At 34.5% G+C, this 17,525-nt stretch overlaps 1 protein-coding gene across 1 annotated transcript; it reads left to right on the top strand.

Annotated features, from left to right (window-relative positions):
• Positions 1–49: 49 nt before the first annotated feature.
• ABHD13 (abhydrolase domain containing 13) lies at positions 50–17,185 on the top strand. The gene is made up of 2 exons (XM_024578927.3): positions 50–313; positions 14,225–17,185. The coding sequence occupies exon 2, from the start codon at positions 14,245–14,247 to the stop codon at positions 15,256–15,258; it is 1,014 nt and encodes a 337-aa protein (XP_024434695.1). The 5' UTR covers positions 50–313; positions 14,225–14,244; the 3' UTR covers positions 15,259–17,185.
• The last annotated feature ends 340 nt before the right edge of the window (positions 17,186–17,525 follow it).

The following is a 17,525-nucleotide window of genomic DNA, read 5'->3' as shown; positions in this document are numbered from 1 at the left end:
ACCGTTTCAGGGACTCCGTCCTCGATTTCTGCGCATGCCCAGAGGGGGAACCAGGTTCCCACTACTAAGGGAGAGGCAGAGAGCAGGTGATGTGGAAGTCGGTGGGGGTATTTGCTCGTGACACCGAGTGTGGGCCGGAAGTGGAGGAGTGGAGAGTGGCTCCGCTGGACCTCCACCCTAGACTGAGGCTGGGCGAAGGCCCCTTGGCTGGAAGAGGACGATGAGGAGCAACGGAAGCGGCCAGGGGGGACGCTGCTATGCGGCGCCCAGTTGCGTGGCCGAGGTAGACTGCGCAGTTTGCGAGCAGGTCTAAGTAAGTGCGGTGGGGTTAGGCGGAGCTGCGGGTCCGCTTTTTCCGGAGGGGTCTCGAAGGGTGGCTGGCAGTGGCTTCATTGGTGCCCTGGTACCGAACCACCTTGCAAGGAGTGCAGGGCTGCGCACCCAGGGCCATGCGGGAGCTGTACCCCACCGCGCTGGCCCGGGAAGAAGCCCAGTCCGCAGCCTTGCTGGCGGAGAGTAAAAACCTAAACGAACGCCCTTGTGGAAACTGAGGCGCACGGATTACCGAAGGCCCTCCGGTGCCCTGCTGGGACTTGTTGCTTAGAACATATTTCAGAGTCGTGTGTCAGTGGTATTTCCAGCAACGTGTACAAACTAATACCTAGAAATTATCCGCCCCCCCACCCCTACCCCGCACTCCTACAGGCACGAAAAGTGAAACAAAAATCCCAGCTACTAGGTCTGAGGCATGTAGTAGCCCCTGGTCCATTCACGCCACTAGCAGGTTTACACGTTCGGATTTCATGGCAGTAAGTTTTGGCTGTTTTAAGAAACACAGCATGAGACCACCCCCATACAATTGAAGTCCATTTTGCTGTAGATGTTTGTGAACATTTATTTTCTGAAAAATGCGTTATCAGTGTTATTCCTCAAGGTACCATAACCAAGAACAAAGCTTTTATTCAGCAGCTTTTGCATTTGTTTACCATGTAATAGTAACAGAAAAGAAATACACAAGAGGATATAGGCTTTAAGGTTTGTTTTTTTTTTAAGTTTTTTATTTATTGATTGATTTTAGAGAGAGGAGAGAGAGGCATTAACTTGTTCCATTCATTGGTGGTTTCTTACAAGTGCCCCGACTGGGAATCAAGCTTTAATCCCTGAGCACCTGGCCAGGTCTGGGTTTTAGGTTTCGATGTTTGATTTTTATCGATCCTCTCTTTGTTTCTTTCGGCATGGATTAAATCATATTTGTGTGCTTAATGACCTATCTTTTAGTATAGGTTAAATTTTATTCCACTAAATTAGAATTTGTGGTTGTCCATCAAGTGTTATGTCATAATTATACTACTTAAGCACAGACTGTACAATTCAATAATTGTTATAGAGACTTACTATGAGCCAGACATCGCTACCTACTGAAAACACAGTGTTGAATTAGATGAAATCATGGTCATCAAGGAACTCAGAGTCTATGGAAAGCTGATGAGTTACAATATAATAGTAAGTGCTACCACATTAATTTGTACAAACTGCAGAATTTGGAATGATTGGCAGTAGGAAATAGAGGTCCAGGGAAGGCTTTCTGAAGCAGCTGCTACCTAAGCTGGGTTTTGAAAGGAAAATAAGGCATTGTTTTAATAATAATGTGTGCAAATACTGAGATATTCTCCAGTGAGTTTTATTCATTGTTTAATCCAAGTCTAACAGAACTTCTAGTTGAACTTAATTTCACTTACTCTGTTCTGACAGAAGGTACCTTAAATTTTACCTCATAGAAGTAGCTGCATTTATTAATACTCTGTGTTACATTTCAACTCAGCAGTTTTGCAATTACCTGTTTCATCCCCTTTTTATATACGAGGAAACATATTCAGAGAGGTTGAGTTGGCAAAAGCCACCTGGCTATTAACTGACCAAGCCCCAAAACACTCTCCACTGCACCACACTGCCTCCCATTGATAGCTAATTTGAAATGATGAAATCAGGCCAGTTTGTGAATATCTGTACATGCAGATCTTGGCACACCACCTGCCTACTCGGGCACACCTTAGGCCCCTTGCCTCCTGAGGATACTTAACCAAGTCGTCCTGGGTTAACGATATAACTTAGTGGTGGTTATGAGAAACTTTTTAACCCAACATTTTTCTATGATTTCCCCTTTTTGTCACTTAATTCCAGGGGAATCTATTTCTATATCTGTTTTTCATTAATTTAGAACTCTGTTATTACTCAGAAATCCTAAAAATTTTCTAATTCTTATTTAGTTAACTCAGGAATGTGTGAGGCCCTTATATTCCCATTTCAGAATACCATAAAGAAGGTTCTGGTTCTTCTAATTATTCTAATTAAGATTTTACCGTCAATGATAGGCTTCTAGTAAGTTATTACATTTTATATTACTGTTTCATATAGGTATTAACTCCCTTAGCAGTATATTCTACTGGAATTGTAAAGTTGTAGTATTTCCAGAACATGAACTGGAATTTCATGCATTTGAGCCTGCCTGAGAGTCTTACTTCTGCAACACTGATTTTATAAGAAAATAAATTCTAAGTTTCATCCATGTACTTTATAGTAAAATATTTAAAACAGTACACCTTTGTGAGTAGGAAACTTCCTGAATTTCATTGACTTAATTTGAACATCTGTTCTGCATTATTGGCCTTGTAGATTATTTTCCACCTTTTATTTCTTACAGATATTTATAATCTTTGAATAAATTGTGATTGGCTTATTTAGTGACAATAATCTGTCATCCTCTTTCTGTCACTGTTGAGGACCAAGTCTTCCATGCTTCAGGGGAATGGGGACAGCCCAAAAATGCTACAGTGTTACTGCCTAGTCTAATGTTTGACATAATTTGCCCAGACAGATTTAAATCCCAGTTTAAAATGCTCTCTGAACTATTCAATTACTATCCAACATCTCCACAGGCAGTTATTGTTCATTTGTCCCATAGGACTATTAATGCATACTTTTTCATTATTGATGACATGTGGGTAACCATTAGGGAAATAGATAATTCATTCTGTGGTGTCTCTAACACACTGACTGATAGCTATTTGTGTTTCCATTTCAGTTGTGCAGCTGGCATGGTTTCTTAACTTCCCAGTGCTTAGCAGAAAAGAAGATATATTCAGGCAGGAAGGCTGAATCTTAGTAATTAACGAACGCAAAGAGATACTCATTCTTCATTTGTAATGTAGCTGTTAGCAGTGACAGGTGACTTTGCTTTCTTTTTACAGTCTTCACATGAACCTACACATTGTTCTATTACTTGTAGGTATGTGTTTTAAAGTATGAGCAGTTTTTATTTTTAAACAAGCTGTTCCTAAAATTATTAACTTGAGATGGACTCTAAGGGTCTTTAAGTAATAGTTCACTTATGACTTAGAACATTTTTATTTTATTTATACTTGGTTAACCTTCAGTCAAATTGCGTTTGGGGAATTCATATTTAACTCACGTACAGGTAAAATCTTTTGTAGTTTTCAGAAACCTTTTACTATTGGCAGAATTGGTAAATCAATATACACTGTGCAATATAATGTAAACTTTTGCAATTAAAAATAATTAGAATAATTAGCATTTATCTTTTTTGGTGAGACAGTTTTTACCTTCATTAAAATATAATTTTATCTGTGATTGAAAGAATACCATTTGTCTGATTTACCCTGCTAATTATTTGAGCAATAATAATTAGAATGTGCCATTACTGTACTTTGAGTTTTAGTTCTTGATATATCATTTTTTGTTTTTAATTTTTTTATAAAGTATCGCTGGGTAAAGTAATCTGAATAGATTACCAGCGTCAGAGAGAGAGCAGTAAAATTCTCTGGTGCGGAGAAGGTTGAGGGTGGTTGTTACTCTAGACTTGTAATTAATCTTTAATGTATTGTTTACCATCATTTACTTTTTATTGGAGTGAATAACCTGAGTTCTATTGACAAAGTACCGAACAAACATTGCTGAGTTCCTGGAAAATTGTGACAGTTCCTTGTATACTTACTTATTTCCTGGCTTTTCTCTCCTAAAACAAACTGTGTCTGTTGTCCTACATAAAGATTGTTTAGCCAAAATAATTCTCTATAACTTTAATTACCTGTATGCTCTTTAAAAATCTTACTTTGATGATAGTGGTCTGGAAGAAGACTGAAAATGTATGATGAATGAAGTATTTTACAAACCTCAATTAAAATATAAAATTATCACATCATTGTTCATCAGAGATTTCTAGAGACCTGTTTTTAATCTTGGGTGCATTTTTAATGTCTTAGTAACTTTTCATTTACTGTTAGAAATCAATAAACAGGGCCCCTAATCTTCTACAGTACTATGTAGTAAAGATACTATTCTTTATAATCTAATGCCTATTTTCCAACTCTACCTCTTATTTTTTTTATCACCTGTAAAATATAACTTGTGAGACTTTAGGTTATTTAGGTAACTTCTTCCTTTTACAAGTGTAGACATTTAGATCCAAAGTAAAAACGTGATACATATGCAAAGATATCCCTTCAAAGTCAGACATCACATTTAAATGTGAACTTGGGTAGTGATCTAAGAATGTAGGGTACAGCACTCACTGGATTAAATCCTCACTCAGGGCATAGCCCAGGGGGGAAGGTACTCTCTCCAAAGTTACGGTCTTTGAGAACCTGAAGAATGTTAGGTGTTTTTATTAAAGTTACTTTTTTCTCTTTTAGCATCTAGCAAATTTTAGTAACCTGTATATATTAAATGAACAAAAGATTTAATGTAGTACATCACTACTACTACTACTACTACTACTACATGAAATCTTTTGTTCATTCTGAATTTGAAGGAAACAAGTCTCTGGGGGGAAAAAGGCAGTAAGGTTATATAGTTATGTCATATAGAACAGTAGTTATCAAACTTTTTAAAAAAGATTTTATTTATTTATTTTTAGAGATGGGGGAAGAGAAGGAGAGAAATATCTATGTGAGGGAGAAACATTGATTAGTTGGCTCTCACACACACCCTGAGCAGAGGACCAAACCCCCAATCCAAGCATGTGCCCTGACCTGAATCAAACAGGTGACCTTTTGGTTTGCAGGATCATGCCCAACCAACTGAGCCACACCGGTCAGGGCTAGTCATCAAACATTTTGTTCTCAGAACGCCTTTACATTTTCTGATCCTCTTTACATTTTTAAAAATTATTGAGGACCCAGGAGTTTATACATGTGGACTAAATACAGAGATATTTACTGTGTTAGAAATTAAAACTAGGAGTTTATAAAATTAAACTATGTCATTTTAAAATAACAGTAAAACTCCATTACATAATAGTGTTTTTGTTTTGTTTTCTTTTTATTTGTTTTTTTGCAAAATAACTGTCTTTGGAAAAAATTAGCAAGGAATATGTCATTGTTTTACATTTTTGTAAATATCTTTAATGTCTGCTTAATAGAAGGCAGATTTTAATATTTCTTTCTCATAAGTTGTTTTTGATGAAATACATGAAAAAAACAGGCCCACACACATTTGTAGTTGTAAAAGGATTATTATAGTCTTTTCAGATAATTATGGATAATCTCTGATACTATAATATTCAACAGATGGTAGTTTCTTAAAGGTCAGTTACATTGTGGAACCTGAAGCCCATATCAAAGAATTTTTTGTCCCTGTTACATTAATTATTTTTGACTCATGCTTGATTTTGTGACACCATTCATTGGTCATTTGGAAAATACTAGTTTTGCTATGTTGAGCAGATTATTGCAAATTTTGACACATTTAATAAGTTATCAAAAATCTCATTTGTTTATTGAACCATGAAAGTTCTATCAGAAAAGTGTCCAAGTTGTGGGAAGCTATTGGCAACTTCATTTATTTTTCGGAAAATGTCTGCCAAACACCTAAGTTTGAGTAACCAGTTTGTTAATTTTCTTTTTCAGTCAGAATGGTGTGGCCTGAAAAAAAGCAGCTAGCTTAGCTCACACCTAGTGCTTTATGTGTCCTCCCCATTTTGTAAGACATTTGTCCCACAAAATGTAATTTTAACTGCTGCTTCAATGACATTTGTAAGTAAAAACTGATTTTCACCCCTCCCCCCCCCACTTTCCTGGAGTTCATGGTGCTAATACTATGACTTACACAGTCTGGTACCACTGCCATTCTGCTAAGGCACCAGCAGTTTTACCCCTCACTGGTTTTATACCATTAGTACAAATGTCAAAAAATGAAAGGCAAATATCATTTTAGTATGATTATAATATTAATCTCTCAGACCTTTTGAAAGGGTCTTGGGGACCCCCAGGAGTCTGCAGCCACTTTTTGTGAACTACTGGGATAGAAAGGTCTCAGGTTTATAAAGTTTATCCAGTTCAACTGCTCTGATTTTCTTTATACTTGTCCTTGCCAAATATTTATTTAGATTATACTTGAGTACCTCTACTTCTTCTGAGTAATTGTGCTAAGTGAATAAAAATATGTGTCATAGACAGCTGTTTGATGGAAAGTAAAAGGAATTCTTAACCCTAGCATTGTACTTTGTCCTGTTTTTAAAAAGTTCGGGTAAATTTCCACTTGGTTTCTATAAGTAATCAAGCATGATGAAATCCAGATTTTACTAAACTTATGTTATAAAGGAAACATAGTAAAGGTTTTATTTTTCTCTTCCTACATTTAAAGACAATTGTGACTCTTCCTTTGATTTTCTTTGTGTCATCTATAATTAAATAAACTTACATTAGATATATATAGTTACATATGTCCATGTCTGGTTTCCTGAGTAGGTCATGAGTTACTTGAAATTTATTGAGTAGCTTACAAGGTACTTAAGAACAGGGACTGTAGATTTATAGTTTTGAAGTAGTTTATAGTGTATAGGCACTATAATTCCACATAGCAAGTATCCACACGTATTTGTAGCATGTAGCAGTCTCCTTAATTTTTAAATAGTATGGTAGAATGAATTGGAATCTTATGAGGCTTGGAAGCCAAACTTGGGACCACTTCACTGATCCAGTCTGGGTTTCAGAACTCGCTGGAGACTTGTGGTTATGTTTGTGGTAATGTTCTGAGAATTCATACCATTGTAGTTGGGCATAACTTTGGTATTGATGTCTTTTTTTAATCATCAGCTTTTAGAATAGTTATTTAAAGATTTTTCCTTAGAACTGGAACCATTTGAGATCCTCCAACTACATATATGGGGTAATTAAGATGAGTATGCCCGCCATTAACTTGACTCATTGCTCAGTTAACATTAGTCAACATGGTGGTTCTGAGAGCTTCACAGCCTTAACTTGTTTTTTATTTCTAGTCTTTTTTAAAAAAATTATTTATTTTTAGACAGAGGGGAAGGGAAGGAGAAAGGGAAAGAGAGAAACATCAGTGTGTGGTTGCCTCTCACATGCCTCCTATTGGGGACCCAGCCTGCAACCCAGGCATATGTCCTGCCTGGGAATTGAACCAGCAACCCTTTGGTTCACAGGCCTGTGCTCAGTCCACTGAGCCACCCCAGGCAGGGCATATTTTTAGTCTTAAATTGTCTGTTACGTACTGTATTTTTGCTATGTATGATGTGCACCCATATTTTTGTGTGCATTCTGCATGGGATTATTATATCTATGGTATGTAATCATTATACCCATGTATAAAGACATTGTTATTTTTCCTTAAAAAATTTGGGCAAAAAGTGCCCGTTATACATGGCAAAATATGAAAAACACAATGAGCTAATATTTAGAGACAGGAAGCAAATGGAACACTAAGTGTAAACAAAATAAATTAATGAGGACCATAAAATTCTCAAGATGATCTTCACTAGATTTGTAAGTTGCATTCATGTGACCAAAGTGCTTATGTAGCACATCAATATGGTGATTACACTTCAGAACCATTCTTTCTAAAGGAAAACAATTGCAATTATATCTGCTTGTCTACACATTATAATAAAAATTAATCATGCTTTTAATAGAGTACTTTTGAGAGGTGCTTACTAATATAAGTATGACACCTCTAACCACTTTATCTTAATAAAAAACACAAAAGTTATTTTTAAGTTTGACTTTTTAAAATTCAGGTATGAGACCTCGCATGTTAAAATAATGTGCTTATTTTTGATACTGTGACATAATTTTAGTTTATGTTTTGTATATTGAGACTCAGAATCAAACCTATGTTTTAAAAAATATATTTATACATGCTTTTTTCATAATTAAAGCATGTAAAATACTAGATGAAGAAGAGAAAGTATTTAGTTTTGGATAAGTTTGAGGATGTAGATGGAGTAGACAGAGAATGGAAATAGTTCATATACAAGTTTGGTAATTGGAGCCATGAGAAAGAGTGAGATCACTGGCGGAAAGAAAGTAAATGGGTAGGACCTTGGAAAATGCCTAAATTGAAGTAGGTCAGAGAAAAAAACACAGAAATTTGACTATGCTGTAGGCTGAGGAAAAACTAATATCTGCTGTCAGGTACGGGGTTGCAATGTGGATTGAGAAAAATCCATTAGTTTTATTAGCAAGTCAGGATCGATTTTTATGAGTGATCATTGTAAGAGCTGAAACATCAGATTCTCAAGATAGTAAGTAGTTAAGGAGTTGCTGGGGGTGGTTAAAGTCAGCAATTTATGAGTACAGGTTTTAGAAACATTTGACATGTGAGAGCTGGGGTGGTAACATGGCAAAAAGGTAGAAGAAAGAAATGGTAATGTATTTACTTGAGTTGTAAGCGTAAGGTTAAACACATAATAATAATGTGGAAGAAGTGTGGGAGATGAGAGGATATTGGTTGACTAAGATTCTGTGCTCCACTGGTCTAACGTTTTTTCCCTGTAAGCCATCCTTCTAAATAGTACAGACTTTGATCAAACTTTGAGTAGATGAAACTCACCATTCTTGATTATTTATGATGCTAAGATGTTATCAGCAAATGCATTTCAGTATGAAAATACCTCGCAAATAATCCATCTCTCCTGGCATCATATTTTATGAATATTTTGCTGCATAGGACATATTTTAAGGGGTAATCACCTTGCTTATTCTGCATGATTAGTAGCACTGATCTTGGGTCCAGCTGGACATTCACACTCATGAGATCCAATAGACCATACCTGGCACTAGCCTCCCTCTGCTTTGTTGAAAGATACAGGATAGAAAACCCAGGATATCAGCATCAGGTGTATTCTTCCCAAGTGATAGAGAGTTCAGGCTAGTGGAAAGATGACACATGGGAGGGCAACTCCTGACATAACTGTTTTGTGCTCCAGAAACAATATCTTTTGTAATAGCACATGGGCTCAGTGTTCAGCATTCAGCAGAGGGACAGGCCACTTACAGATTATGTACCACACAGAAAAGCCACTCTTTATACCTCTCACTTGGCAAGTGTAGCCCAGCTCACTGTCTGCTCAATTCAGATTTAGCTCTCTAATAGGGGCTAAAGTTCACTACAAGTTTACTACACAAAATGTTGCTTAGAAACATAGCTGATATCCCAACCTTTATGAGGTTTCCAGGGAAACCATGCTAGAAGATTAGCCAGATAACACTTTTGTGTGTGTGTGGAGAGAAAAGGTTTTGTTAACCCTTTACTCACATTAATTTATTGACAACGTAAATGGAAAACTTGCGTACTGTTAGCTGTGGAATCCTCAGTGGACTGTATCAGAGGCACTATTCATTTACGTTGACTGTCAAAATACCTGGGTCTATGTGAAGTTGTTCTTACATCTCAGCACATGGCTTTAGTAGTTGAACTTTGCTTATAGTTTCAGCAAATTTAGTAAGTAAAAATTCTTCCTATATTAAGTTTGCTTGTTCTATTTCTTTTAAGAACATAGATAAGATAAAGACTAGGTAGCAGAAATTACAGATGAATTGGGTTATGTAAAAATAAGGCAGTCTGTGAGTAGAGGTCTCTTTCTAGACCAGCAGTATGCCATAAAGTATTAAAGAGAAGATACACAAACACTCCAGAGCAGTGTCATTATAATTTAACTTTCATTTGGTGTTCCTCTAAATGAATTGGCTTTTATTCTGACTTTCACAGTTTAACAATCCATTGTAAGATTACCTTTGTTTATCACAAAACCAGTTAAGGTGTCTTCTCAGAAATGCTTTGTGGAAAACTGCATGATGAATAAGTACTTTTCCTAACCAATAATGGACTCATATTTGCAATTTTATATTATTGCATATATTACATATATGCCCAGTGCTCAGAATACAGTTATGTTCTTTTAGAAGTCTAATAATTCAAATGTATTACTGAATTGTTTATTTAAAAAACATTTTAGTCTTGAGTATATATAAAATGTTATAGTATCCAGTAGGAAACACAGTAGTGAAAAAGAGAAACACACTTCCTGGTCTTAATAGCTTCAAATTCAATGTTGTATGTTGAAATTCAAAATTAACAAAGCTACTTAAAAAATTATTTTTCAAAGTTTGAATAGTTGAAAATTTTAACTATATAGATTTAATCTATGCAGGTATGTGTGTGAATGTCAAAATACGCTTTGTACAGGTATTAGGAGCTTTATATTTTACCTAGAGTTGCAGTAGCTTTTTTAAAAAAATAGTATCTTTGTTTAATTTGAAAACTGAGTCAGTTCACTCCTGATTGTCTGGGTTGTAAAGTGCATTACCGTGCATACCCATATTCAACTTTCCAGATTATTTTCTTTTCTTAGAGTGGTGTGGTAAATGCTGATGTTGATGTTAATTTGGGCTGAACATGGTTAAGAAATTAGTAGTACAACCAGAAATACTAATCACAAAAGCAAATCAAGTTAACATATCTATAGTATTTATAAATGCTTCTTAGAAGTTCATTTGATAATGCTACCCAGCCTTACATGTAGGTATTTTTAAGTTCTCATTCTACAGGAAAAAAAAGTTCAGTCTGGAAATAAGTGATAAACCCAGGATTATTCTGCAGATATACAATAGCGCAGACTTTAAGACTGATAGAATTTTAGTGGCTTTTTTTCATGTTGTATCACCAAATAAATGATGTTTGAGTTAGTCATCTCTCTGATACCTCTCAGAAATGATTGGCTTGACTATGAATGTAGTAAAATTTCTTTTCACTAAAGAAATATCTTATTTTTGAAATAGCACAGTGGTCTATTGTATTTGTATTTTATATCCCAAACCTTGTTAATCCTAATCATTACACAAAATCCTTTTATTTTGATGTATAAAGTTTATGCCAGTGTGTTTTATGTTTCCCAGTACAACTTCTGTGTACATATGAAAATCACTCAGATATTGTTTATACTTAAAAAAATAATAATAAAATTAAGTAAACATTAAATGAAAAGTGTAAGTGACCAGATGTGTTGTTGAGAAAAAGCAGTCATAGATTGTGAAAGGCCTTTATTCTTGACCTAGAACAAGTATTTAGTATTTACTGTAATCGGTTTACTTGGCTGCTGTAGTGCATCCTCTTTCAATCTGATTTTTAACCAAGTCTGACACCTAGTGCCCCAGGTATTGCTTCCATAGTTTTTAAGCTTGGGGTTTTGTTTACCTGACACACCTGCTTGTCTCTAGCATTATATAGTGCTCAGTGTAATGAAACTTGCTACAACTGGGTGGCAGTGTTGATTTCAGAGAAACTTCAGAAAAATGCTGTGATGTTGGTTTATGTTCAGTTTTTTGAACAAGAATGCATATGTGAAAATCTATGCTTAATGAAGTAATAGTGAAAATTTGAATCTTTTAAATCATTGAACTTGTCTTTATAGCCAATCTAACTTGATTTTATGTTTTAACCTAATGATGAACTAAAATGCCACATGTATTAGCTTATGGCATACAGTACAGTTTTTAAAATTAGTCAATAACAATTATTTATCAGAAGAATAACTTCTTAATGTTTTTTTTTTTTAATGGAAGTCTTTTTAAATTTTATTTTATTTTTGCTTGTGGAAAGGTTGATTTGTTGGTCCACTAATTTGTACCTTCCTTGTTGCTTCTTGTATGTGGCCTGACCAGGGATCAAACCACAATCTTGGTGTATCAGGGTGATGCTCTTACCAACTGAACTACCTGGCCAGGGCCTAATTTAGTGTCTTTTAAAACTTGGTAGATATATAAGTAGATGACTACTCTGTAAGAAGAATTATATTTCATCTCTTGCCTTTTTAAGACAACACACATAAACTTTTAAAATTGATTAAAATTTTTCTAATAGCTTTTTTCTGTATTTTTATCATTTATATTTTTCAGCAATATTGTTTAAAATTTCTCTCCAATTAATCATTTTCTTCACTTATCTCTGATTCTCAGTTAGAATTTCTGTTTCTTTTACACTTATCCTTCAAGTGTTTATGACCTTATCAGTACATCATACCAATCAGTGTTGACTCACTGCTATGAAATTGCAGTAAGGACTCTATAAAAGGTTTCACATATTTTATTATATTCGCAATCCAACATTTTTTTAATCAGATGTGAGACAAAAATGATTGAACTTTTTCTTAAAAATAATACAATATTAGAAAGTAGTGGTTAATTTATATAAATTATTTTTTAAGTTAAGCTGTGAAAAGCTCCAGGTAGAGAGAGAAATATTCTTTCTTATCCTAGTTTGTTTAATTAGAATTTTTCCTATAACGTGAAAAAGGAAATTGACAATATTATATCAGATTTGTCTTGATAAGTTAGAATCTTTTAACCATCTTTTAAATCAAATTTGCCCTCAACCTACCAATCTCAGTAAGGCTGTAGAATTCAAAAATCTGTTGTATTTCAATACACTAATAAACTGTCAGAAAGTAATTAAGAAAACAATCTCATTTACAATTCCATCAAAAGGAATAATACCTAGGAATAATTTAACCAATGAGGTGGAAGATCAGTACACTGAAAACTGTAAGACATTAATGAAGGAAATTAGAGGACACAGATAAATGGAGAGCTGTTTCATGCTCATGAATTGGAAGAATTAATATTCTTACAATGTCCATGCTACCCAAAGCAATCTACAGATTTAATGCAATCGCTATCAAAATTCAGTGGCTTTTTTTTTTCACAGAAATAGAACAAATAATCCTAAAATTTCTGTGGAACCAAAAAAGACCCTAAAGAGCCGAATAAAGTTTGAGAAGGGAAAACTACATTACAAGACTGTAGTAATCAAAACAGTATTGCATTGGCATAAAAATAGACACATAAATCAGTGGAGCAAATTGGAGCCCAGAAATAAACCTAAACATAGGTGGTCAATTAATTTACAACAACAAAAAAAGCCAGGAATATAATGGGGAAGGACAATATCCTTGAGAAATGGTATTGGAAAAACTGGATCACTATGTTACCATGCACAAAAATTAACTCAAAATAGATTAAAGACTTTAATGTGAGACCTGAAACTACAGAACTCCTACAGAAGAAAACGTAGCAGTAAGCTCCTTAATACAGTCTTGGTGATGATTTTTTTGGACCTGACACTAAAAGTAAGGGCAGCAAAAGCAAAAATAAACAAGCGGGACTATATCAAATTAAAAAGCTTCTGAACAGCAAAGGAAACCATCAACAAGATGAAAAGGCAGGCTTTGAATGGGAGAAAATATTTGCAAATCATATATCTGGTAAGGGTTTTAATCTAAAATATAAAACATACCTCAATAACTTAAAAAATATGATTAAAAAGGGCAGAAGTTCCAAATAGACATTTTTTCCAAAGAAGATATAAGGAGGCCAATAGGTACATGAAAACATGCTTAACATCATTAATCATCAAGAAAATGAAGATCAAAACAATGAGATACCACTTTGCACCTGTTCAAACATCTAGTATCAAAAAGACAACAAGTGTAGGCAAGGATGTGGAGAGGGAACCATTGTTCACTGTTGATGGTAATGTAAATTGGTACAGTCACTATGAAAAACAGTATGGAGGTTCCTCAAAAAATTAAAAACAGGACTACCATGTGATCCAGTGGCATCAACTTATTTTTCTACCAAATCAAGGAGACTGCATGAATGAAAGTACTTGGCAGTAAATAAGAACATTAAAAAAATGAATATAATTTGATGACTATTGTAGAAACTGGAGGAAGAAAGGAGACTTTATAACAGAAGGGACAAGGGAAATTAGAGCAAACAATTTTGTGGATGGATTGATGTAGGCTTCCAAGGATTCATCTAGTACCATGATATATGTCATGGATCTAACTTTAAAATAAGAGATACATGTTGAATTACTGATAATGTCTTTCTCTCTTTCTTTTTAGGACACTTACAGAGAGCTACAATGGAAAAGTCCTGGATGCTGTGGAACTTTGTTGAAAGATGGCTGATAGCCTTGGCCTCGTGGTCTTGGGCTCTCTGTCGTATTTCTCTTTTACCTTTAATAGTGACTTTTCATCTGTATGGAGGCATTATCTTACTTTTGTTAATATTCATATCAATAGCAGGTATACTATATAAATTCCAGGATGTATTGCTTTATTTTCCAGAACAGCCATCCTCCTCACGTCTTTATGTCCCCATGCCAACTGGTATTCCACATGAAAACGTTTTCATCAGAACCAAAGATGGAGTACGTCTAAATCTTATTTTGATAAGATACACTGGAGACAATTCACCCTATTCTCCAACCATAATTTATTTTCATGGGAATGCAGGCAACATAGGTCACAGATTACCAAATGCATTGCTTATGTTGGTTAACCTCAAAGTTAATCTTTTGCTTGTTGATTACCGAGGATATGGAAAAAGCGAAGGAGAAGCAAGTGAAGAAGGACTCTACTTAGACTCTGAAGCTGTGCTAGACTATGTGATGACTAGACCTGACCTTGACAAAACAAAAATTTTTCTTTTTGGTCGTTCCTTGGGAGGAGCAGTGGCTATTCATTTGGCTTCTGAAAATTCACATAGGATTTCCGCTATTATGGTGGAGAACACATTTTTAAGCATACCACATATGGCCAGCACTTTATTTTCATTCTTTCCAATGCGTTACCTTCCTTTATGGTGCTACAAAAATAAATTTTTGTCCTACAGAAAAATCTCACAGTGTAGAATGCCTTCTCTTTTCATCTCTGGACTCTCTGACCAGTTAATTCCACCAGTAATGATGAAGCAACTTTATGAACTCTCCCCATCTCGGACTAAGAGGTTGGCCATTTTTCCTGATGGAACTCATAATGATACGTGGCAATGCCAGGGTTACTTCACTAGCCTTGAACAGTTCATCAAAGAAGTAATAAAGAGTCATTCTCCTGAAGAAATGGCAAAAACTTCATCTAATGTGACAATTATATAATGTTTTCCTTTTTGATTATGCACTATATTTTAATTTGTGCATAATGATAAAAAATGGTCCTTTCTAGAAGTGTGTTATGTCTGTACTTGTCTGAAGAGTGACATTAAACTTTGAAAGGACTAGAGTGCTCTGTTAAGATGATCCAAGTAGTTTTTTACATTTGAAAAACTATAATTGTTGGGATTATTTCATACATTTTCATCAAACCTTTCAATGTGGTTATGTGTCCATACCTTTAATATGCCAGTATAATATATTCAGGAGTTTCTTGTTGCTAAAGTGATATACTTTATGTGATACTTAAGATTAATGGCTGGGTGTAGAAGGCGAGATGTAAACGAGAAACCTTTGGATGTTACTCCTTTAGTAAATACTGGGACAATCATGGTACGCACACTTAATTCTGTAATTGCATTTTTCACCTTAAAATAAAATGCATGATATTTTATTTCTTGAATTATGCAATGCAATGTTTTTAATGTAAATAGCACTGGGCATATACCGATGTATATGGTAACCTGGGGTATATCTATTTTTATGTAAATTATTTTGGTTTCGGCAAGAAGTGGAACGGAGGCCTGTGTGCAGGTTGCTATTGAATATTGTTCTAGCAAATGCTGAGATCCCGCTTTTTCTTACAAATAAATGGGACCCCACTTTCCAATATAAATGTACTGTGTTTTGTTAGGTACAGTCTGGATCATAGCATGTAAAAATAGAAATGTAGAGTTTTACTGCATCTTTGATGTGCATAGTTTTAACTTTTTAACATTTGTAATTTTGGTAGCAGAGAGAAATTTAGCTTCTATTAGTTTCATAAGTCTACAGGTAAACCATTAATGGCAGTCACAATGAAGATTGTAACTTGTTTAAAAATGAAATTAGGAAGCCTTATTACATAATTGTACATACTGTTTTACAGAAGTCCCCACATTTAATTTTTAAGTCCCAGTATTTAGGTATAACTAATCCACTAAAGCCAAGATATCATTTATTGAACTTTATGACAATAAAAGTTGCAAAAACAAAAGCAAAAGAAACTATGTTCTTTGGTTTAATGTTGTGGTTATAAAATAGAACTGCAACAAAGGACAATTTGAAGAAGTCTTGCTTATTTTCTACATGTACGAATGTGTGGATAAAGGAACTCTAGAGCTTTTTATCACATAACCTATTAACATTTAACTATTAAATGGCAAATAATAGTAGCATTCAGACATATAGAAAAGAAAAATCTTACTTTAAAAACCCTTAAAATGGCAGGATTTACCTTAATACATATGTATAAGCTATGGGACATAATTGTGCTAAGTTGTTTCAAGCAGTCCTCAAAAATTACACATAATTGATCTCTACACATTGTTATGCCAGCATAATGTTTCGACTGTGTTTATTGGCTTTGTGCAATCAACTAGAACAGAAATAATGGGTCAATAATTCTGACCTTAATTTAAAACTCCATGGAGATCGGACTGGAAATACTTTTGCCAAATAACATTCTTCTCATTTACTTTATGTCAGTATTTAGGAAACAATAAATTATAGTAAATATGATTTCTAAAGGATAATGTGTTTTCTATAAATTATTTAAAAAGTCATGCTTTAAAAAACAAATTTGGTAATGCATATCATGGAAGGTATATTTTTATGTTTAATTTCACCACAATTAAAAGCTACTTTTCATCTTGTCAATCATTGCTATGTAGAATGACTGTCCTAAATAGTAATAAAAGGAAGAAAACTGTTAATACAACAAAATGTAGTGTTAGACATGAACTTTACATGGAATACCTTAGACTTGTATCATTCTTTAAGGTTTACAAAGTAACTTCATATATTTTCTTGTTATCATTTAGTCTATTACACTATGGAGGAATTTATCAAATAGTTGTATATATGCTGATGAAGTATAAAATCTTTTTCTTCATCAGTGTTTTGTTTTATGCAGCTTTTTTTAATACTCCAGGTTTATAAACAATCTTTTTTTTTTTTTTTTTTTTTTTTTTTTTACAGCAGGACTTCAACATCCATAAAGTACTTGTGTCCCATCCCTACCTTCTTTATTCTCTTCTTCGGGTCAAAGAGCCTTTCTGCAGCAAAGGAAAGAGGCTTTTTCTAGGGTTGTAGTACATCTTTCTTAATCTCTGTATTTGAGAATATTTCCTCGGATGGGAAGAATAGAAAACAAATTCTTACTATCAGAGTTTCTGAAGCCCATGGCATCATTTTTTCAGTGTGTCTAACTTTTGGCCAAAGCATTTGGTGTT

The sequence above is a fragment of the Desmodus rotundus genome, chromosome 13 (assembly GCF_022682495.2).
Source record: "Desmodus rotundus isolate HL8 chromosome 13, HLdesRot8A.1, whole genome shotgun sequence".
NCBI classification, from domain to species: domain Eukaryota; kingdom Metazoa; phylum Chordata; class Mammalia; order Chiroptera; family Phyllostomidae; genus Desmodus; species Desmodus rotundus.
This window is presented reverse-complemented; position numbering and strand designations above follow the sequence as displayed.